The sequence below is a fragment of the Triturus cristatus genome, chromosome 11 (assembly GCF_964204655.1).
Source record: "Triturus cristatus chromosome 11, aTriCri1.1, whole genome shotgun sequence".
NCBI lineage: Eukaryota > Metazoa > Chordata > Amphibia > Caudata > Salamandridae > Triturus > Triturus cristatus.
In genome coordinates, this window is record NC_140594.1 from 990,093,646 (window position 1) to 990,118,230 (window position 24,585).

Below are 24,585 nucleotides of genomic sequence, written 5' to 3' on the forward strand. Positions count from 1 at the left end.
CATTAAGAATTTCCAGTCATGACACAGCTGCCTCTGTGACATGTTTACTGGTGGTGGCATGTTGATATAAATGCACATCTGGTTCGTATGATGCCTCAATTTTGTTGTCCTATTTACTGTAAGTTTGCCAAAAGGTTCCCCACTGTGCAGTAGACAAAGGCTAGCAATTATTCTGCAGCTATTTATCAAACGTGTGGTAAGCAGGACTTATAACCATGCTATTAGATTGACTTATGGTCTTTGCAGAGAAACAAATATCAGAAGCAAAGACATGTTTACAGTGATATGTGTCAACGTGCAGATTACCTCTAAGGATGCCGGTCTTACTTTTAGAGCCCTTAAGACTTAGAAACTGATTACCTAACATCTAACATTCAGGCACATGCATTAATGTAAAAACCGGTCGCAAACGGGCAGATTCTCAGACCGGTAATCGCAATTTAAGGAATCTCTAAATTGCGATTCCTTAAATTGCGATTGCATTTAAGGAATCCCAAATTGAGATTCCTTAACTGCAATGCATGAAAGTGAAAAAATTAGCGATTTCGCTAATAGGGGGAGCAAATTACCATGAAGTTGAACTTCATGGTAATTTGCAAAAACTTTGAAAAATGCATTTTTGTGCATTTTTCAAAGTTTCATGTTGCGCACACACATGCCCTTAGAGCATGTGTGTGTGCAACATATGTTCACAGATCAATTTCAGGGGTGCAATAGGGTGTCATTTTGACACCCTTGCACCCTTGAAATTGTATGAGCAATTTTAGAGTACCTACTGGTACTCGCAAATTGCTCATGCAATCTCCAATTCATTCCTATGGGCCTGGAGGCCCATAGGAATGAATGGGACGGCATTCCTTAATTGCGACTCGCAATTTGCGACTCGCAATTAAGGAATTTGTAGGAATCGCTATTTTTATAGCGATTCCTACATGCATAGGCTTTTGCAATTCCTTAATTGCGATTCCTTAAAAATCGTTATTAAGGAATCGCAAAAGTCTTTGTTGATGCATGTGCCAGATTATTCCCTAGACACCCACCATGTATTTGCAAAGGTCCAACAATCTTCATATCTACATGTGGGCATCTGCTAGTTTGTTCACCTTTAAGTTCTGTTCAGGGCACATTTGTTGTGATGCGGCTTAGACCAGTGCCTAAACAACTCTCTGGGTGTTAGTGGGCAATGTAGCTGGTCTTGCTAGAAGTAGTAATTGTAGTTGTTGTTACACCCGCCCTAAAACAGGGGGTAGTTCATACTTTGTGGCTAGCAATCGACCTGTATACGTGATATTCTCAAAAAAGGCTCCACAAAATGAAAGGTTAAGCTGAAATTACATTTCAATGGGTAGGTAGAAAAATAAATCTTTGCTCTGGCCAAGACAATGGAGAGCAGTGAATTCAAGGGACTCGGTTCCTCTACTGCCAGTTATAAGTCTACTGGCAATTCAAGGGAGAGGGCACAGAGAAAGGCAACAAATACAATGAATGTGAAGCTAGTTAGCTAAATATTGTACTCATGCTACCACCTGTATACCTGTGCTAATGTACTGCTTTAAACTTTAGAAAGCTAATTATATGCCAGGGCCCACATGTAATGGGGCCACTCTGTTTTACAGGTAATACAGCCCTAGTGTCTTTCATCATCTCCACCAAACTGGCAAATAGTCAAATTGAATCTTAGACCTCAACTCCAAGTGCCTCATTATTTTTGAATCCTTACACAAACATGTGACTGCACAGGAAACTCAAATTACAAAAGGTGCAGTTTACCACACTCAGAAATTATCGGGTGTAATAAAGTCAGCATGCTTGGAGTTATCGCTGTTTAATCTTTGGTACGTAAAACTGGAAAACATTTAGGAGGTGCTATTTTTTCAGCACAAGAAAATTCTATCTCCAGCTTAAGGGTGAGATAAAAATAACTTCACCCACCTGTGCACTAGTAAACAGTCTTTGTAGAGTAGATGATTAGTTCAGTTTCTTTATTAACGATTAGGCTTTCAGCAGCCATGTTGTGCTGCCGGGTCTAGAAGACTGGTACCGGGAGCACTGAGGACCTAATGAGGGTCTTTATAGTGCTTGGAATCATACTTTTCACACCGTTCACAGTGTGGGGGTATGATTTCATCATGTTTGATACTAAACACGATGGGGTTTGTTACAGCCAGTTTCGAGATGGTCATCGCGTAATGACACTGCGTCCCTCTATGTGTTATATGGCTGTCTCACTTACAAACGGGGAGATTGGACTCCGAAGGCTGTAGGAGTGTCCTGCTTATGCAGGTATTTAGCAACAGGAGTGTAACCCATAAACCATGTTGAGATTTGGGTAGGTACGTGAGACAGAACAACAGTATCTCAACTTGTATCATTAAAGAGGACGGTTAGACATGTATGTACAATACATTACACGAAAAGAAGACGGGAGACTCCGAATAGATTTTTGAAATGTGCACTTGGCATCATATAATTAAGATCACAATTAGGAAGGTACAGTTGTAGCAGCACTGTAGGCAAAAAAATGCATGAGCAACCCGAATTGGACTTGGTGCTAAATTGTGTTCGTGACACATAAAGTGGCGACGCAAGTGACAATGTGCAGTCAGCGAAAACGGCGCGAAGTGAAGATGTGAACAAGTATTTACAGTGAATATTGTGGTTCAAGACAGTAATATACAATGTTCAGATGAATAATGACAACAATTTCAGTTGAACCACAAAAGGTAATGCTCCATCAGTTGCGCTGAGGAGTCGACGACGTTTCGATCCTATTACTCAGGAACATCTTCAGGACCGGGTTGTAAATTTAGCAGTGCTGTACAGGGAGGGAATGGAGATGGGTCAGGGAAAGGTGGGAGCGCGTACCTAAGAGGACTACCTGAGGGTCATGCTACATGAAATGCACAGGAAATGTGATTGACAACGTCTGGGATTCTAGGTGGTAAAAGGCTAAAGCGGTGTGTAGCGCGTCAAGGTGAACGCTTGTAGGTAGCGAGGTGTCTGCCTATGAGGGATGCAGTCTCGTGGTCACCGTCTCGCAGAGAGACTGTATCTGAATGGGGGGTGATCTCAAATGCATTAAATTCGGCGCATGCAGGTTGTGAAACAAAGAATCTCTCTGAAAGGGACACAGTAGTGTATCCACTATTCGCTGACTGCACATTGTCACTTGCGTCGCCACTGTATGTGTCACGAAAACAATTTAGCACCAAGTCCAATTCGGGTTGCTCATGCATTTTTTTGCCTACAGTGCTGCTACAACTGTACCTTCCTAATTGTGATCTTAATTATATGATGCCAAGTGCAGATTTAAAAAATCTACTCTGAGTCTCCCGTCTTCTTTTCGTGTAATGTATTGTACATACATGTCTAACCGTCCTCTTTAATGATACCAGTTGAGATACTGTTGTTCTGTCTCACTGCTCATGCAGGGGCACCGTCACACTTAGAACCAAGCACCCTGCCTTCAGGATTGAAAAGGCCTGCTGTGGGGGTGACTTATTAGTTTTGAGTGCAGTGACCTTAGGTATAGGGAAACCTATATCATTCGTAAGGGGTGCTAGCACCAGCTTACAGAGGCTGCAATGACAGGCCTGTAGAGATAGTTTGAATGGTCTCTTATAGGTGACATAATACGTGCTTCAGCCTATGGGGACCTCTGGAGTACCTATGCCCTGGTTACCTTGGTATCATGTACTAGGGACTGATAAGGGTACCCCAGTATCCAATCTGGGATGAACCTAAGTACTTACCATACAATTTAGGGGAGAAAACAGAGAGACTGGGGTCCTGATTAGCAGGATCTCAGTCAGACTAGTCACAAACAGCATTACATCAAGCAAAAAGTGGGGGTAACCATAGAAGCATAGCTACTTTCCTACATATGTCATCTGCATTCAACAAAGTTTCAAAATTTGTTCCAACAATATATCCTTTACAAACATTTTAATGAGACACTGACTGCAGTTATTTAGTATTTTGTATGATCTCAAGATAGTAAGACACACAAAATGGATTACATTTTCGTTTTATCTACTTTTGATATATTAGTTTAATATGTTTCTCTAAAGTTCAAATAAATATAAAAACAGAATAAATATAGAACATAGTGCTTCTTAAGACCACATAAGACACATTATTATTGTAAATTCTTCAGTATCCCCAAATAAAAAGTCCTCTTCCCTCATCTATGGTTTCTGTGCAACTTGTCTTTGAATAAACAAGTCACAAAGACGTCCAGTTCCTGCTTTAACTAAAAACCCTAAGAAAGGCACCATACATCCCATTCATTAATAAGCTGAACCAGGCTCAGCTGAACTGTAGCAATGCAATTTGATTAGCGGTCTCTGAAAAACTCATAAACCAGTTACAGTTGGTGCAGAATGCAGCAGCGTATTTGATTATTGTCTGGACGGACAAGACCATATCATCTTTTTACTGAGGCCACTGCACTGGCTCACAAGTAAGGGTGGGCGTAGTTCGCGAAGTAGCACTTCGCGAAGCTACGCAAAGTGAAGTTCGCACTACGCGAGCTACGCGTAGCACTTCGCGAACTGCGTAGTAACATGTTCGCACTGTGCAAGATGTTGTTTTCAATGATTGCACAGTGCGGACAAGCAACCGGCACTGTGCAATCATTGAAAATGGCATCTTGCACAGTGCGAGCTGTAGTTTTCTGCTGCTCGAGTAGATTTTTACTCGAGCGGCAGCTTTCTCAACGCGAACTGGGAGTTTCTCATCGCGAGCATACGTGACCCCTCGCAATGAGAAACCTGACCTCCTCGCGTTGGGAATCTAGCCGGGAGGTTTATTTTCCATGCTCGGAATCGCCAACTTTATGTTGCTGATCGCGAACAAGGAAAAAGTCTCGCCGGGATGTCATTTTGCTTGCTCGCGGTCGCCAACTTGACGTTGAGGACCGCGAGCAAGCAAAAAATGACCGCAGCACTACGCAACACTACGCTACGCTTGTTCGCACTGTGCTACGTCCAGTTCGCGTAGTGCGAAGTAGCGCGAACTTCGCAAACTACGCGAGCGTAGCGTAGTGCTTTGCCCAGGCTTACTCACAAGCCTCAGTAGAGTGATCTTCAAGTCCACTGGGAATTGTACACTAGGAGATTTACCAGAATGCTCCATACTTCATGATTTCTAACTTCACTGAGCCTTGAAATTCCTTCTTGATGCCCCAAATGTCAAGGCCAGTTACCGAAGGTAACCGGCCTTTCTTCATAGCCACAGCCAAGGCCTTGCAGTCTCTTCCTTCTAATTTATGGGGTAAATTCTCTTTGTCCAAATTAAGACAATGGGTAAACACCTCTCTATTCAGTGTGCTTTCAATATGGCAACATAGGAAGTTATTTTCATACATTCGGACTTGAATGTTTATCTGGTTCTTGTAATGCCTCACTTATTTCCTGCAAGTTTACCAAAAATGTTCCCCACTGTACAGTAGATACAAGTTGTTTTGAGAAGATAGCTAAAATATTTGTTAAAAGTGAAAGAAACAATAAGTAACCTTAAAACAAATACCAGCAGTTTAGATTGTAAAGTTGTAGAGTACATACAGGCAATGCACTTGAAATGTGGGATAATTCCCAGTTTCACTCCATAAACTATCCTCTAAGGGGTTAAAAGAAACCTGCAGCATGCCTCAGCACTACTTATATTCATTTCAAGTATATCATTATTTCCCTTTATAAGGCTTAGCCCTGTGTCCCTATTTTCACAAAGGATGTAGTTTATGTCAGTGGTGGATTGGATCTCCGAGTCTGAAGCAGAGTGATGAACTGCTCCTGGTGATCCGCTGTATCTGTGATGAGTAGGGAGCTTAGTTCATCTGGACAATGCCATCTATAAGAATTGTTTTCCTTTTTGCTTTTAGCAGTTTGAGTGAAAGTAAATTTGGGCCAGGACTCCAGTAACCACGGATTTGTTTTAGTAGCATTGAGCAAAGCAGGGAGTCCAAACATTCAATTTCCTCAAATGCCCAAATCTGACGAGGAGGAAAAGCAGGACAAGCTAAAAGTATTGTATCAGAGTTTAGAACTCCCAATTTGATATTTTATGGCAAACTATGTACAAGTAAGTATTTAACAATTGCTAGGCTTCTCATATTGGACTTAATGGGAGTAAAATACATGATAGGAGTTATAGTTACACTGCAATGGTCACATTATGAAAATGAAATGGGGATGATTAGTAATGAAACATAACTTTTATTTGAGACCTTATTTAGGGCCTGATTTAAATCTTGGCGGACGGGTTACTCCGTCACCACGGTGACGGATATCCTATCCGCCGAAATTTAAATCCCATAGAATATAATGGGACTTCTATTTCGGCGGACAGCATATCAGTCACCAATGTGACAGAGTAACCCATCCACCATGATCTATATCAGGCCCTTGGTCACAAGCAGTAATCAAGTGATGTTGTGTAAACTACAAAGACCAGAATGCAACTGGATAGTTTCTTTATATCAGGTAAAATACATTTTGTCCATAAATACTGGACTTAAGAATCTCTACTCTAAATATGAGTTGACTGTGCAGTGAATCTAAGGGGTTCATAAAACACCCGCCTGGTTGCATTTCAAGAAACCACGGATAGGGCTAGGCTACAAATATTTTGATTGTAAAAGTACAACACTGAATACGGAACATCGAAAGAGATTCCATGCCCCTATCCCAACGTGAGTCAAACAGTGTATTTTTTATAATGTCATTACAAACTGTGTGTTTCATCGAGATAACCCATGTTGCTTTTAGGACGTTTGGGACCTAGTCCCTAAAAGGTGGCATTCAGTCGCCAACAAATAAAATAACAATAGGTTCCCAGATGGGCATCAATTTTGGCAAGATTACCTCGCATATGTGGTGGTGGTTGGCAGGGTGGAGCTCTGCACAAATCTAAAACAGAAGAAAAAGACAAGAAAGGCTTAAGGTTTCTGCAGCTTTTAATTACCAACAGAAAATCCTATACTTGAGGAGTGAGTGGAAGATTAAAGCTGTTCCTTCTGGATAGCCCTCTCTTCTTGTAAGGATGCATTCAAGGCACCTGTTGAATTAATGCAGTTTGCCTACCTCTACACATTTGATGTGTTCATCAGCAGAGTATTCAATTAAAAGTCTGACCCATGGAAGATATGAGAAACTCATGATCTCTGACTTGTGAAGTAAACAAAATGTGCACCTGTGAAAATATAGGTTATGGCTTCATAAATAATATTTGTATACAAATTGTATGTTGTAGTTACCAGTAAATGCTTCAAAATTACGTGAACAAAGAAACAATGCAGGGTAACCGGGTAACCATCTGAGCCCCATTGCGACAAAATCATTTTTCCACACAAAAAGCTTTGGCCACATCCGCTTTTTTGTACTCATTTGGTTTCAAAGTACCTGCATGGCATGACTGCTTAAATTATGTTGAATAGGCCTTTTCTCTTGATCATTTAGAATATCCAGTCATGACACAACTGCCTCCGTGACATGTTTACTGGTGGTGGCATGTTGATATAAATGCACATCTGGTTCTTATGATGCCTCAATTTTGTTATCTTATTTACTGTAAGTTTGCCAAAATGTCCCCCCACTGTGCAGTAGATACAGATGGCAAGGACATACCTTGCCTCTTCATGCAGGCTTTGAATAACTCTTGTGATCTTCAAGGCTTTGCCATATTTGGGGACATATTCTTATCTAATACAACTTCTGGTATCTCCGTACTTACTTGTTGATATATTGGTTCCGACATTGAGGTTCCTGCAAATGTACTACTGTGTTTCTTCTTGTAAACGCCATGCGTCAAAGCTCCCATATGCTATTGTATGGTGGTCAGTAGTGCCTTGAGTTTTGGGACTCCATGAACGCGGTTGGTTTTCAGCAAACTGCCGAAAGCATTTGACAGACAAAGACTAGCAATTATTCTGCAGATATTTATCAAAAATTATGGTAAGCAGGACTTATAACCACACTCTTAGATTGATTTATGGTCTTTGCAGAGAAACAAATATCAGAAGCAAAGGAATGTTTACAGTGATATGTGTCAATGTGCAGATTACCTCTAAGGATGCCGGTCTTACTTTTAGAGCCCTTAAGACTTAGAAACTGATTACCTAACATCTAACATTATTCCCTAGACACCCACCATGTATTTGCAAAGGTCTAACAATCTTCTTATCTACATGTGGGCATCTGCTAGTCTGTTCACCTTTAAGGTCTGTTCAAGGCACATTTGTTGAGATGCACCATAGACTAGTGCCTAAACAACTCTCTGGGTGTTAGTGGGCAATGTAGCTGGTCCTACTAAAACTAGTAATTGTAGATGTTGTTACACCTGCCCTAAAACAGGAGGTAGTTCATACTTTGTGGCTAGCAATCGACCTGTAAACGTGATATTCCCAAAAAAGGCTCCACGTAATGAAAGGTTAAGCTGAAATTACATTTCAAGGGGTAGGTAGAAAAATGAATCTTTGCTCTGGCCAAGACAATGCAGAGCAGTGAATACAATGGACCCGGTTCCTCTACTGCCAATTATAAGTCTACTGGCAATTCAAGGGAAAGGGCACAGAGAAAGGCAACAAATACAATGAATGTGAAGGTAGTTGGCTAAATATTGTACTCATGCTACCACCTGGATACCTGTGCTAATTTACTGCTCTAAACTTTAGAAAGCTAATTATATACCAGAGCTCACTTTACATATAGGCTGCTCTGTTTTACACTAAAACAGCCCCTTGTGTTTTATTGTCTCCACCAAACTGGCAAATAGTCAAATTGAATCTTAGACCTCGACTTCAAGTGCCTCATTATTTTGGAATCCTTACACAAACATGTGACTGCACAAGAAACTCAAATTACAAAAGGTGCAGAGTTTACCACACTCAGAAATTATCGGGTGCAATAAAGTCAGCATGCTTAGAGTTATCGCTGTTTAATCTTTGGTGCGTAAAACTGGAAAACATTTAGAAGGTGCTACTTTTTTCAGCAGAAAAAAATTCTATCTCCAGCTTACGGGTGAGATAAAAAGAACTTCACCCGCCAGTGCACTAGTAAACAGTCTTTGTAGAGTAGATGATTAGTTCAGTTTCTTTATTAACGATTAGGTTTTCACAAAAAGCCAACGTGAAAAATATTCCACAATACATAAAACACATAGTCAACCAACTCTTAGATACAGATTCAAAAGACAAGTTAAAAATCTAATGATCCACAAATAGATTTAATAAAAGATGAGAAATATCTTACTGAATGAGAAAAAGGAAAAATGTTAGATCCAGAACTAAAGTAACTGTTCGAGTATTAATATCTAGAGACATTCTTTGCAGATAAACTGTTCTGCAGATAGAGAAGGAGGGACAAGAAAACATAACCTCCTCTACACCGTGAACTCCAGACTCGCATAATTTACAGACTCGCTCAGCACATGGCACCGAATACCGAGTCGAAATGCTCATCTCCAAAGGAAGCCCACCAAATTCTCAAATTTTTAAAAGGAAATCTGGCGGCTCATTTGACTATTCAGAAACAATAAGTAGGTCCACAATGTGTAATTCTTTTAAACAACCTTGATAATCGAGAACATTTCTGGCAGTGAATTGTATCCGGAACAAAACTATATTCGCATAGTGCCCCTCTCGCATCATTATTTTGAATGCTGTTTGCCTAGAAGTAGATCTAACTTGTTCCCGGATGAAACCTAGCAACACCCTGTGAAATCAATATTCTTAATAATCATATTGTATGAATTCTTACCATCTACCTGATTGCGTATGACTTCAGTCATTGTCTAAAAATACAAAATTAAATGTTTCAAGTTGAATATCAATCTTGATAATCTTACCTGCCATTGGCATACTGCGGCGCCTAGCCATCCATGCTGAAATAGAAGTAAAGACAAAATTACCTTTGAGGCTTCTGTAGCTTCTCATTGCTAATAGATGATATATTATAGTATGAGTGGAGTTATTACTCTGCACTAATGTTATGAATTTACACTTTAGCTCTACACTGATGCTCTGGTTGTCATATTCACTATATGTTACTTCAAAATGGTCCTTATCAGGGCGTGGCCTGCAGCCAACGAAGATGGCCGTACACTAGCTGAGCTGCGGTAGCCGATCCGCGTAAACTACCCCAAATCCGCCATTATCCGACCACGCAGCTACTCCTTACCGCCCAGCGAAGCGGTGACATAATCGGCGTTGGCTGTTTCACCCCCGGCGTGTCCTGCTTGCCTCATCCCCGGGCAGCCGTGTGAGTGTGCTGGCCGAGCTCTGGTGGCCTAGAGCGTGGTGCTTGTCATTCCTGCGGTCCGCTGCTGAGGTGCCGAGCGGAGCGGGGGGCCCCGCCGGACTGCGGGTGTGGTGCGGAGCCCATCGGGGCAGTTGCTGCTTGTGCTGGTGGGGGCCGCGGCCGACTGTGTGGGGAGTCCCGAGGCCCGTTCTCGCAGACTGCCACAGCGAGCGTTGACCTCCGGAGGGATCTCCGCAGGGTCCTAGTGCCAGCGCCGGGCCGGCCGAGACGGAGGCTTCGAGCAACGGTGTTCCCCGGATTAAAACGACGGCTGAGGTGGGCCTCGACAGTGCAATGGAGGCTAGTTACAGCTGGTAGGAGGAGGGGAGAAGACGCCCACATCCGTGGACCCATCTGCGACTCGACGGCGCCGAGGGCCTGGCGGGCCTGAGTTGTGGCTGATTGGGCTACTGGTGAGGCCTCTGAGTGGCGCGAACCCCGGTGGGGCCTGCGGCGGTGCCTGGGTCGGAGGCGCTGGCTGTCGGGGACTGCTGCTTGAGGTCGGACAGTCGTAGTGTGTCCTGCCCTGGATCGGGGTGACAGCGTTCCGGTCCACCAGAACGGCGGTGGCAATCTCGCCCGGAGGCGTTGGAGGCGGGTCAGCGGTGGAGACAAGCCAGCGGTGAGTGGTGGTCCGCAAGGGCCGGTGGCGGTGATAGCGACGAACGGACCCCCGGGTGACGCAGTGAGAGCCTGGTGTTATTGGCGGTGGCCCGGAGAGAAGCACAGACTGAGGTGGTGGGGCTGGACCTGCTGGTGGTGTAGCGAGGTGGCGGAGCGGGCCTTTCGCTGCCATGGGCCGCAACAAACAGACGACGCCAAGCCAATTGAACCACATTGATAAATACACTGTCAGCATGGGCCGAGAAGACGATCAGGATGGTGGGGGTCAGCGTTGCGGTGCTACTGGGGAGGGGTCTGACCTGTCGCTCAGGGACATCATGCTCGCCATACAGGAGATGCGGGGGGCGATTAAAGAGATGCGTGGCACCATGGAGCCTAAACTGGACTCGGTGATGGAGGAGGTCAACCTGCTCGCGCGGACTTTCGCAAGATGTCGGATAAGGTCGCGGAAGCGGAGAGTGGCATCGGCAGTCTCCAATCCAAGACTAAGAGGCTCGAGGAGCAGGTGGCCACGCTGACGAAAAATCAAACGGACATCGCAGCCCGCCTAGATGATCAGGAAGGGAGGGCGCGGCGCAACAACCTCCGCATTGTAGGGGTCCCGGAGGGAATGGAGGGGCAGTCTACCGACTGCTTCGTGGAGGACCTTATACTGAAGCATCTTAAGCCAAAACGCCTGTCAAACTTTTTCTCTGTAGAAAGGGCTCATCGAGCGCTGGGGGGGGAGGCCCAAGCCCGGGGCTCTGCCGCGCACCATCATTGCCCGCCTCCTTAACTACAGAGACCGCGACGCTGTGCTGCAGGCGTCGCGAGCGTCTGGCGACCTGCGGTTGGAAGGGGCTACAATCCGTTTCTTCCCGGACTTTACATTGAATGTACAGCGTCAGCGGAGGTCGTTCGAAGGGGTCAAGAGGGCCCTGAGAGATCAGGGTCTGAAATACATGATGTTGTACCCAGTGCCTCTGAAGGTTATTGACGGAGAAAAAGCGTACTTTTTCGACTCGCCGGCGGAAGCGAATGACTGGATGGAGGGCTGGCGCACCGTGGACCGCCCTGGCGGGCAGCGCAGGCGGGCGCACCGTGGCACTCACCAGGGCACTCGAGGTGGCGGGTCCCCGGCGCGTGAGTCGCGGCCGCATGAACAGGCTGCCCCTGAGTGAAGGAGATGGAGCGATGCCATAGGGTTGCCGATAATCTGTGTAGGTGGGGCAGCGTTGGGATCCTGACCTTGGAAGGTCAGTGGCCTAAGTGGGCCTGTGGTTTGCGGCTTGGACTGCCTCGGTGGCGCAGGGGCGGGGGGGATGTAAGGCCTGGATGGGCCGCTCATGATTCTGGTGTTTATCCAGGGGGGGTGGGCTGACTGGGGGGGCGGGGGGGGGGGTACACTGCCTACGCTCCGTTACGGGGGTGGGTGGTCCGAACATTAGGTGTTTCTTCTTCTGCGGTTGCAGATTCAGGTTCCCCCTGTTGTGTTGATTCGGGGTAGATGGGGCGACAGGCACTCTGCAGGTTCTTCAGGTGGGTGGCTATCGCCAGCCAAATCTCCTGATACCTGGACCAGTCCGTATCTCCCTTGATCAGTAGGAGCAACCACCGGGGCTCCAACGGGACCGGCGCACCCACCACCCTCGCCTTCGTGGTCGTCACCCTGCTCCAGAATGGCACTATGCGTGGGCATTCCCAAAGGATGTGAAAGAACGTGCCCTCCTCCCGACAACTCCTCCCACACAGGGGAGCTTGCCCTGCCCCATAAAAATAAATTGGTACGCGGATAGTAAACCCTATGTAGGATTTTAAGTTGGATCAGTCGAAACCGCATCCGGATGGCAATTTCACGGGGGCCCTGTAGGGCCTCCTGCCAGTCCTCCTCCTCCAGACCGCCAATATCTCCCTCCCACTTCGCCCGTATGGATACCAGGGGGTCGGGCATGTTGTTAATGAGCTTACGGTAGATGGTGGCGTCAGCTTCCCCGGAATGGGGTCAAGCAAAAGCCTATCCCCTAAAGGAGAATACTCGGGGAGTGAGGATCCCAGGCGTAGGTAGGGACGCAGGGCATGCGTGAGACGCAGATAGTGGAAGTGTTGAGCGCCGTGCATGTGGTACTCTTTCTGAAGGTAGTCGAAGGATCTAGGGGCATCCCCCTTCCATACGTCTCCCAGGTAATCAATCCCAATCAATCGCCATCCCTTAAAACCGGACAGCCTTGCCACCTCTGGTAGTAAGGAGATGCGTGGCACCATGGAGCCTAAACTGGACTCGGTGACGGAGGAGGTCAACCTGCTCCGCGCGGACTTTCGCAAGATGTCGGATAAGGTGGTGGAAGCGGAGAGTGGCATCGGCAGTCTCCAATCCAAGACTAAGAGGCTCGAGGAGCAGGTGGCCATGCTGACGAAAAATCAAACGGACATCGCAGCCTGCCTGGATGATCAGGAAGGCAGGGCGCGGCGCAACAACCTCCCCATTGTAGGGGTCCCGGAGGGAATGGAGGGGCAGTCTACCGACTGCTTCGTGGAGGACCTTATACTGAAGCATCTTAAGCCAAAACACCTGTCAAACTTTTTCTCTGTAGAAAGGGCTCATCGAGCGCTGGGGGGGGGGGAGGCCCAAGGTGGGGGCTCCGCCGCGCACCATCATTGCCCGCCTCCTTAACTACAGAGACTGCGACGTTGTGCTGCAGGCGTCGCGAGTGTCTGGTGACCTGCGGTTGGAAGGCAGAGCGCGCGTCCGACCAGTGAGGGTGCCCGCCCACCCAAGAAACTGATTGGCCTCCCGCCAACACTGTATGACCACCCCGGTGTGAGATGGGAGGTCCCTGCACCTTCTCCTCGAATACAGCAACTGCTCACAGTTTCCCCTGCCACAACATGTCTGTCCACCCTATATGCAGGCTCGGACCCTGTTGCGTACACCCACTCATTAACCACCTGAAGCTGAGAGGCCCAGTAATAAAGACGGACGTCTGGGAGGGCCAGCCCCCCGTCATAGACCCCTCGAGTGAGCTTACGCAACGCTATTCTCGGGTTTCTACCGTCCCAAAGCAAGGTCCGTACCAGTTGCTCAATACGACGGAACACTCCCCCAGGGATCGGGTATGGCGAGTTCTTCAGGACGTAAAGGAGGCGCGGCAGAGCCATCATCTTAAAGAGCCCCGCGTGACCCATCAGGGACAGAGGCAAGGATCGCCAATGAGAGACATCCGCTGCTAGGTGCGCCAGAAGTGGTTCCAAGTTTCTTTGAAAGAACACCCCTTTATCTCTGGTCACATATACCCCAAGGTACTTAAAACCCTCCGTCACCACCTGAGACGAGCACCCGGTCGGAATCCGCGGGGCAGGGCCTGAGAGGGGGAAAATCACCGATTTGGACCAATTAATCCTATAACCGGAATAACTGCCAAACAAGGCAAAGAGATGAAGCGCCTGCGCCATTGAATGGTACGGCCTAGCCATATATAGTACAATGTTGTCAGCGTAGAGGGAGATACGCTCTTCCCACCCCTCACAAATTGCAAGGCCCCAAAATGCCTGGTCCCTACGTATCCAGTGGGCCAACGGCTCCAACGCCAGGGCGAAGAGGAGGGGAGACAGCGGGCACCCCTGCCTGGTACCTCGACGCAATGGGAACGCATGGGAGAGCGCCCCGTTCACCCTTACCCTAGCGACCGGCTGTGCATACAGCAGGCGCACCCAGCTACAAAAAACCGGTCCAAAGCCCAGATGTTGCAGGACCATGAATAGATACGGCCACTCAATGCTGTCAAAGGCCATTGAGGCGTCCAGCGCCATCAACGCCGTCTGGGAGTCGTCCTCTCCCTCTGTCATGTACAGAACCCCGTACAGCCGTCTAAGGTTAAGTCGGGTGCTTCTATGCGGCATGAAGCCGGATTGATCCACAGCTTCATGGATTTGTCACCCGCATCGTAAATCCGATGGTGTGTGGCCAAGGAGTACGCACGCGCCTCACCCTCCGCCAGGGACCGCAGCTCCTTCTGTTTCAGAGCCAGGTCATGTCGCTGCTGTATGGTGGGAGCCCCGCCGGCCACCCTCTCCAGGGATGCAATTTCGCCCTCAAGCTGTCGGATCTGGAGCGTTTCCTCCTTTTTCTGCCCGCCAATCAGCGCCTGGGCCTGGCCCCGTAGCCCCACCTTATACGCCTCCCACAGGCCCACTGATGTGTCAACCGAGCCCTGGTTTTCTTCGAAGTAGAGTTTGGACCCTTCCCTCAACTTGCCCACTATGGAATCGTCCCTTAGGCGCCACGGGTCTATCCTGGGAAAAGCCAATCGGTCAAATGTCGGCCCCTGGAGAGTGACCCCCACCGGCGAGTGGTCCGAGATACCCCGGGCCATGGCACAGGGACTCACGAAGCTCGCCAGCTGCTCCCCCGGCACAAAGAGATAGTCTAGCCTGGAGAAAGACCCATGCCTGGCAGAATAAAAGGTATATTGCCTGAGGGAGGGGTTGTGGGCACGCCACACGTCCCGAAGCCCCAGCGATGTGATAAAACCCCATAAACCCTCTATTGCCCTGCCTCTCCCCAGATCGGTCCAGATCCGCGTCCATGACTGCATTCATGTCTCCCCCTAGAACTAGAGTGCCCTGGGGTAGATCTGCAATGTGGGTCTCCAACTTGATGTACGTCTGAGTGTGCAACCCCGGCGGGATGTAGCAGGAGCTCAACATTATTGTACGCCCCTCCCAGCTGAACGCCACCGCCACCAGACAGCCCGAGTCCTCCACCCAGGTGCCCGTGATTACAAGAGGAAGGGCCTTACGAACAAGGATACCCACACCTCTGGACCCGGACGTGAACCCCGAGTGGGCCACCATCTGATAACCGAACCGGTCTAACGCCCTGCATTTGTTACCCCGCAGGTGGGTCTCCTGAAGGAGTATCACATCCGGTGAGTGCCGTTTCAAGTGCTGCAGGACAAGCGTACGCTTTATTTTGTTGCCCAACCCGTTAACGTTCCACGTCAAGACCCGCAATCTAGTTCTGTCACCCATTCCAAGTCAGGACCTGCTCCCCCCATCCCTCACCTAGCGCCCACCGCCTGCCATTACATCGTATCATCAGATCTTGTGACTGAAGGACATCTTGAGCCAAACTTAAACTGCTCCCCAACACCCCCCCCACCCCGCCCCTTAGCCCCCTCCCTGCCTCCCTGCTACGTGGGCCCCCAACCACCCACCTGAAGAACCTGCAGAGTGCCTGTCGTCCCATCTACCCCGAATCAACACAACAGGGGGAACCTGAATCTGCAACCGCAGAAGAAGAAACACCTAATGTTCGGACCACCCACCCCCGTGACGGAGCGTAGGCAGCGTACCCCCCCGCCCCCCCAGTCAGCCCACCCCCCCCCCCCCGGATTAGCACCAGAATCATGAACGGCCCATCCAGGCCTTACATCCCCCCCCACCCCAGCGCCACCGAGGCAGTCCAAGCCGCAAACCACAGGCCCACTTCGGCCCCTGACATTCCGAGGCCAGGATCCCCCCGCCCAACAGAAATGCAGTTACCAAGCCTCACCTCTTGCTGCTGCCCCGTAGATAGAAAATAAGGGAACCATCTCAGTCTTAAGTGTTTGAAGCCCTTGTAGTGTTCCAATGTGTGAATTAGTATGCTGTGGTTAATTGTATCAAAGGCAGATCAGAAGTCCAAACGGATGGGTAGGGCAAGAGTTACCTTTGTCCAACAAGCAATGTATATTATTCAGGACATTTAGGGATGCAATTTGAATGCAGATTCCCAGACGGAACCCAGAGTAGTGGAATAGTTCTACTTGAAGGTGAAGCTGCTCAGTTGGTTTACAACTACAAATCCTACTGCTTTTTCTAGCCACATCAAGTCTCACATAGGTTGGTAATTTGAAAAAATTCTCAGTTAATGGAGTTTAATTAATTTTATTTAGGCCAATCATTAAAGAATCTAGGAAGATAACTTGAGAGGCACAGGTTGTGGAGTTAAGAGCATCTGCTGTTGAGCCAAGGTTGTAGGTGCAAGCAAGAGAATTCAGCCTGACTATTAATTACTGTATCACAGAGGCGCGCACACTGGGTGTGAGTAATGCTCAATCATTTGTTATTTATTTATTCAAGTATGCTCACTAGCCTATGAAAGTCAGGCTGCAACTTTATTATTATTTCTAATCGTAGAGCACAACTGTTACCAAAAGGTGTTCTCACACTAATATAACTATAACATTCAAGACTCGTATGCAGCTGAGATGGAGGGTGACACCGGTGGTTATAGGTGGTTGATCTGGATGACTGGTCTGGGTGGAAGAGAAAAACTGGTAAAAGTCAAGCCAGGTTTCCCCATTAGCCACCATGATCTAGATCCCAATTAACTGGTCATCCAAATATAATAACTGAACTTGACCTTGGTAGGGCTGAGATCATATCTATTCAGAGAAGAGCTCCCTAGATTAGCAAATACATTAATAGCAAGCAGACTGCTGTTTATACCCCTGAAGGAAAATGGAAGCAACCAACACATACTCTATGCATTTAGCACTTTATACTGTAAGGAAGTCCTACAAGAAACTCCTCTACAGGACTAATGCCTACTTAAAGAGATGGTGGAAAGCTGTAAGGGGTCTCCAACCTTTGCTGTAATAAGAGCTACTTATGTTCAATGAAAATCATACAGAGCTACTAATATTATTAGTTTTGTAATAGTGGCCACATCAGATGGGAACACATTTGTGGCTATACTGTGAAAGATAACCTGCAGTGTTTGCCTCAGTGCATCGGGTAAGGTTGCTAGGAGTAATGTGGAAATGGCTTTATCAATTTGGAATGCATCAGGATAAAATGACAACCATAGCTGCAATGCCTCTGGCACAAGGTAATAATATTAGTTATGTCTCCCCAACGACTCATGATTATTAATCAAATACCAGCGTTAAATATGGATTTGGAAATCCAGCCATTTGTTTGCAAACCTCAGGTAAGGCCCTGATTACGAGTTGAGTAGTTAATCCCGACCTGGGTGTAAACCCCGGTTTACGCATAGGTTGGGATTACGAGTGGTTAGGGATTTACCACATCAGATAATTATTGGATACGTTGAATAACTAAATTATAGTTAAATTTCGGCAGGTCAAACCTGCTGAAATTTTATTGGGGTAAAACATACAGTATTTTGCTGTATCATGTGGATTTTGGTGCGTTACACACCCAAATTTGCATGTTATTTCCCAACAACTCGTAATAGGTGGCATTTATTGCATTCAATATAAAACGTACCCCATGGTAACATTATTTACCATGTGCAATAAATAACACCTATACTCTTAATCAGGCCCGAGTGTTTGAGTTCTGAAAATATACACATTTCTGTCTCCTCAAATACAGGCTTTTCAATTTTGAGATACATATATTAATTCAAACAAGCAAAAGCTTTTACTTTAATAGACTGAACATCACACTTGCGAGCTACTCGCAGGTAGCTGGATAGTTACTAGCTGTTGGATAAGTCTGGGTCTCTTTTCAAAATCACCCCTGCCCTAAGCACCTGTAAAAACTGAACGTTGATCTTTTGGAAAATTCTAAACCTATCACTGGCTACCTTTAGTTATGAAACAATTACGTAAAGAAAGAACCATTTTTAAAAAAACAAGAAAATGCCCCGGAGAACAGAAAAATGAAAAAAGTTGAAAAAATAATGGGAGATAAAACAACAAAAGGGAATATTGATGTGAAATTGAAGAGGAAAGAAACATATCATTTTTCAGATAGGACAAGTGTGTAAGCATTCACTGTTGATAAAAGGACAATACGGAGAAACAGAAACAGAGATAACCTTTCACACATTGAAAAACTACTGCTCACTTTTTTTTGGGGGGGGGCTTTTATCAATTTTCTTAAGTTTACTTTGATTTTACTCAATAACCCTTACTCTAATCCTTCCCCTTTTGTTTTTTAATAGCTCTTTATTGAAGATTTTAAATGTTATGGAAGACAATACTGCGAATGCCCTAATCTTTTCTAATGCTTCATTTCTTTCAGTGGATGTCTGAAAACTAGACTGCTTTAGAGATTGGAAATAAGGCCAACCGTCTGGCTACATTTAAATCCTATTAGGGGTGTAGCAACAAATATTCGGTTTTAACTCATTTCTAAATATTTTAATGAACAAAGCAAATTTATGCTATTAGGTTTAAATAATTTGTTTTCAACATGTTTCAATACCCATCAACTTAGAATTTTAAGAATGTAATGAAACAGACTTACCCATAGGAGCATGCCTCAGACCCCTCATGTACTGCCAACCACCTTTCAACATAAAGTATTGGAAAACATTAACAGGCAAGTAAAAATAACAGGCACTGTAATATATAATACATACATGTAGAATATGCAGATATGTATATATGAAATGCCTTCTTTGTAGTTATGTTGAGGTCACACTTTCTACAGCAAAGGCACTTTTGTTTTATTAATAACCTTGGTGTCATATGACATCTCTGCATGAAACTTCTGAAAAAAAGTTTAACCACTTTGGGTTCCCACTGGCAAGTTGTGTGTAGCTCGATCTGGGAGCGAAAATAGGAGCTGTCAAAAAGTAACTTTCCCATTTTAATTTCCATAACAATGATACAGAAAAAAAGCATAATGGGTTGCAACAAAATTGCCTTGAAAGTAGAAAAAATATGTCTTTTCTTACTTTGGTGTAAATCCATTCAGTAGATTTTGAGAAATTATAATTTAAAAAACATTTCAGGGTGGACTTAAAGAGTTAACATGTTGGAGATGTGGTCACCAAGTGCTAAAAAAATTAGGCTAAAGGAGCATAAGGGATAAGGGAGCGCATATCCAGATCCCATGGCTCATGTGAGCGAGGGCCTCAAAGGAGCACAACACTTACTTCAACAATTTTAAAGAAGTACATATTGTGGCAGAGTTCGTGGACCACAAGCCAGGGCTCACTGCAAGATTGTGGATGCTAGTGGGAGCTCTCTCAGAGTTTGCAGACCTGTCACTATAGTCTGTGGGCCTGCTAGTAGTACAACACTGCCAGGGGCAGAGAGGATGCTCTTGGAAGGTACAATAACAAAGGAAAATTTATTGATGGTGATTAGAGGGCTCAAGCAGTGAAAATAACACATATATGGGCAGGTTCTCAGTAGGATTGTATAAGATTCTTGCTCGCAAGTCATTAGGATGCCACATAGACGTGTCTACTGTATTCAAAGACTCAAGAGTGGTAATACTGACCTTGCGGGAGACCACCATTTACTTCATAATGAAACAAGGTAAGGGTTCACCTACACACCTCTTATTGGCCAGTTTTATTGCTTAGTACTAGTTATAAGGCCTTTATGAAAATCACGGAGTTTACGATTGACTTACTGATACATCCGGAGCTGGCAGGACTTATTAAAGGGGGCACTACTGACAATACTAAAAGATAATACAACTTAATGACCTACCATAACAGAGAGGTGGTACAGGTATTCCTGGACACCAAGAAGTCTTTCAATAGGACAGAGTGTGGCTGCACATGAGAGTTGTAAAGAGGAAAAAACGGCTTTGCAGAACCCCTATTAGGATGGATGATGGCAGGGTACCACTCACTGGTGGCTAGTTAGAGTTAACAGCATTTGTCATAAACGGTAGACATTTGCAGCTGTACTAGACAGTTACACACATTATTTCTGCCGACGCCTGCGATTTTTTTTTAACAACAGATTTTATTGAATTTACATGGTATAGTCTGGGTTGAGATCAATACGGTACGTAGTGATGAATATTTGTGACATTACATATCCCTGATCCTTGTTTCTGAAAAACAACTGTTAACAACAATAACAACCTTGCGCAGATCCACCCAATTCCCACCCAATTATAAACACACAATTGAACATGTAGTCCGACGGGCTCACATGACCCTCTCATAGGTATAGAGTCCAATCTCAGTACAGGGTCCTAGTTTATCATGGGTCTGAGGTGATGAGGGGAGGTAATTCTATGCCTCGGTAATCTGCCCACCTCAGCCATATTTTCTTTCTGAAGGCATCCCCGGGCCTGAAACACCGCTATCTCTGCATTCATACATTCATCTATGGCCTTTTTCCATCGACTGATCTTCAGAGGAGACTCACTCTTGCGATGGTAACCGCTAAGAATAATAAGTGCTGCTTGTATCTGTTCCCCCCGATACTATCTGTGCTATGTAATAACAGTAGCTTTGGATCGAGTGGCAGATCCCACGACACTACCTCACTCAGGCAAGCCACCACCCTCTTCCAGAATATACCAGGTATGTCCTCTTCCCAGGTCTTTCTGGTCTAATTTAGTGTGGTATGATTGTGTGTTGTCAGGGTTTGATAGATCTGACAGATCTTATGTGCACCTATGTCACCCATTAATAAGCGCCCTTCTGACGCTTGCAATTTTGCTGCACCCTTCAGAACATTGAAAAGGAGAACCAGCGTATAAAGGGGTAAAGCTAGACAGGGAAAGACTTCAAAGTTGATAGATGAGTCACTGTTGCCCCTAACAGCCCCACGCAGGTCAATCAAGAAATTGTTCTGGGAACCTGATGTGTATCTATCAGTAACAGGGGTTAACCTGAGTGTAACAAAATCAGAGAAACCACAGTTGATACTGGACAAGGGACAGCTTGAAAGGAACCCTTAAGGTAGCCCTCTGGTACTTGGAAGTGGAACTAGTGACAACTAAATGACAGGCCATAAGCTAAATATACAGTGCATAGTATAAATCATACCTTCATAGTACAGTTCTTGAAATCATGTGATGTTTCTGGTAAAGAAAGATAGCTAGGGTCATGACTCAGATAGCTTCCCAGCATACATTGTATCTTTCACGCATGACCCCTATGGATGGCGAAGGAAGACCTCCAATTGCTGTACAAATCATACATTTGCGAGAGAAGGAGGGTAAGGAATGGTTGTGTCCAGTGTCTAATTCCAACCCACCAATGCCTGCTGACGGTTTCTTTTTTGACTCTCTCTACAACCTCAAACGTGGAGTCCAAAATTATTGAGCGATATCAGTGTGCAGATTCCTAGATTGGGGTCTTCTTAGAATGAAAGTGAGACAATTGCCCAGAACGGGGAGGCGGGGCAATAGTGAGGAACCTGCATTTAGAGTTTTCACCAAAAAGAGAGTTACCAAAGATGAGTAGTTCTTCTGCTGGATAATTCTAACAGCAGATTCCTCACCTTTAGAATAGATGTTAAAGCAGTACCTCCCCAGATGGTGGCTCAGGCTAAAATCTCTTGCAGGACGAAACAATCAAAATGACCATCCTACTAGACATGACTAGCAAGGCAGCAGTGCTTTGTGAAAGTGTGCACCAACACCCATGTAACAACCCTACAGATCTTATGAGCAGGTACGCTATGTGCCAATGCAGTGGTAGCAGTTGTGGCCCTGGTGGAATGAGACCACAGTTCTTCCAGAGGCTCCTTCTTGGCCAGTGCACAGCAGAGAACTATACACATTGACATAGTCCTTCTGTGCACTGCAGACAAAAGCTGATCGCCCATCCGGTAATGTTTGGTGCGATCCATGTAGAAGCTCAAGGCTATACCGGGCTCCAACAAATGGAGTTTCTCTTTCAAGGTATGAGTGATGGACTTCCCTACATAAAAAAACCATTATGACCTTCAGCAAAAGAAACGCCCTAGTCCTCAAATCACTTTATCTGGAAAAACATGTAGTGTAAGGCAGCTGCACGAAGAGTTCTTGAGTTCACTTAGGCGATGAGCCAAAGCGACCAAGAGCAGGAACAAAGACTTCAGGGTCAGGAGACAAAGCAGACAGCTCTGCATGGGTTTGAATGCCATACACATTAGGATGTGAGGGTCAAACTGCGATACCACTGTGCTATCACAAAGGGTTTTGGAGGAAATAAATGAGTCAAACCTTTGAAAAATCCCATAACTATGGGGAATTTGAACAGGGCCAGTTGGTCCAGCAAATGTAGAAAGGCTGAAAGGAATGTCAGATAATCTTTAACAGTGCCCAATGCAGGTACTTGCAGGGCCACACATAAAACACACAAGGGGACATTCAACAGTTTGGTATGCAATGGATCAATATTCTAGTTGCCAAACAAGGTCACAAACTTGTCCCAGCACCCGAAGTAGACAGACTTAATAAAAGGACGCCTGGCTGCCGACAATGACATCCACCACTCTGGGACTAAGATTGAATGCCACCGCTCAATCTCCATGCATTGAGGTGCAGATCGCATAGGTTCAGGTGAACGACCCTGCCCTGCTGCTGTGAAAGGAGTAACCTGATTGGAGGACTGATGCTCCTGCCCCAAATTTCCAGATACTACCCTCACCTGGCACAGGACCCAGGACTCGACTCTGCCCTGCTTGCTGCAGTACCACATGGTGGTGGGGTTGGTTTTGAGCACTTGAACTAGTTTGCCTCTGTGGGATGACAGGAAGACCTTCAGCACCAGGTGAATGGCCCAGACAGGTTGATATAGAAATGGGTCTCCACGACAGACCCGAGCCTTCTGATCTCAAACCTTCCCAGATGACATACCCACCCCTGCATTAACACATAAGTTGCCACAGTCAGCTCTGGGTAGGGTAGAGAGAGGGGTGTGCCACCGGCACAACTGCGGTTGAGTGACCACTGAAGATTTCAGTCTCCTCTGAAACCTGGATGGAATCCAATAGATCACCCCCCTGTGCTGGCTTCAGGTTTGGCTGCACAGCATGCATTTGCCATCTGACATAGTGGACGAGTATGATGCAGGATGCCAAGAGGCCAATAAGCCTCAAACCTACTCTCACCGAGACTCAGGACTAAGGCTGACACATCTGGATTATAGCCTAAATGTCTGCTTCATGCGCTGGATTAGTTGTGTTAGAAGGAAAGTCCAAAACTGCACCATAGATAGGATGGCTCCAATCAAAGGGAGTTCTCTTTAGCTATTTTACAAACATCAAGGAAGATCTTTCCTTTTAGCCCCATCTCATCAATAAAGACAGCTTCTCTAGTCCTAATTGCTTCTTGCTTGACTACTGTAACTTGCTTGTCTATTGTAACATCCTTTATCTGGGGATAAATCGAGCACTGTAATGTGGACTCCATGTGGCACGGATTGTGGGAACTCACAGTATTCCTAATATACCTAGGCATTAGTCTGTGGCAAAGGACCTACATAAGTTCCACTGGCAACAGTACGCAAAAGGGCTATGTTTAAAGCATTGTGCATGGTACACAAAGCACTTAACATTAGTCCTAGATTCATTGCCACAAAGTTTCAGTGGTATGCTCCTGTATGTTATCTTATATCACTTAGCAGTAGAGAGTTGTTGGTTCTGAAAGTTAAGCGTAGTAGTTGGGAGGTAAACCGTTCTCGTCTAATGGCCTGGCTCTAGAACTCACTGCTTCTAGATATTATCTCTGTAGAAAGTCATACCACCTTTAGGAAATGCATCAAGACATAGATTTCCACTCATTGATCATTATTTTGATGTACCTCTGTCTGATTCTTTGGCTAAAGGGATTGCATGGCCAAGATGACCACGGGTAGAATACACTATACAAGTTAATTTTAATTTCATTCATTTATTTTCTTTGAAAAGGAGATGGCTGACTTCAGCACATAGATTGTGAACCTGAACGAAGTCAGGAGATTGGCTGACGTCTGGCAATCGTCCACTAC

At 45.8% G+C, this 24,585-nt stretch overlaps 1 protein-coding gene and 1 long non-coding RNA gene across 3 annotated transcripts in view; one reads left to right on the forward strand and one right to left on the reverse strand.

Moving 5' to 3' along the window:
• Positions 1–24,585, reverse strand: part of LOC146785792 (von Willebrand factor A domain-containing protein 5A-like) — a 541,765-nt gene that overhangs the window by 223,343 nt on the left and 293,837 nt on the right. Inside the window, exons 17-19 of the mRNA XM_085635057.1 lie at positions 19,158–19,199; positions 9,844–9,879; positions 6,864–6,908 (exon numbers count right to left, since the gene is read on the reverse strand). Of these exons, the coding sequence (XP_085491183.1) occupies positions 6,864–6,908; positions 9,844–9,879; positions 19,158–19,199 (123 nt within the window). The remainder of the gene's footprint in view (positions 1–6,863; positions 6,909–9,843; positions 9,880–19,157; positions 19,200–24,585) is intronic.
• LOC146785793 (uncharacterized) overlaps positions 1–24,585 on the forward strand; it is a 258,212-nt gene that overhangs the window by 27,671 nt on the left and 205,956 nt on the right. The window lies entirely within an intron of this gene.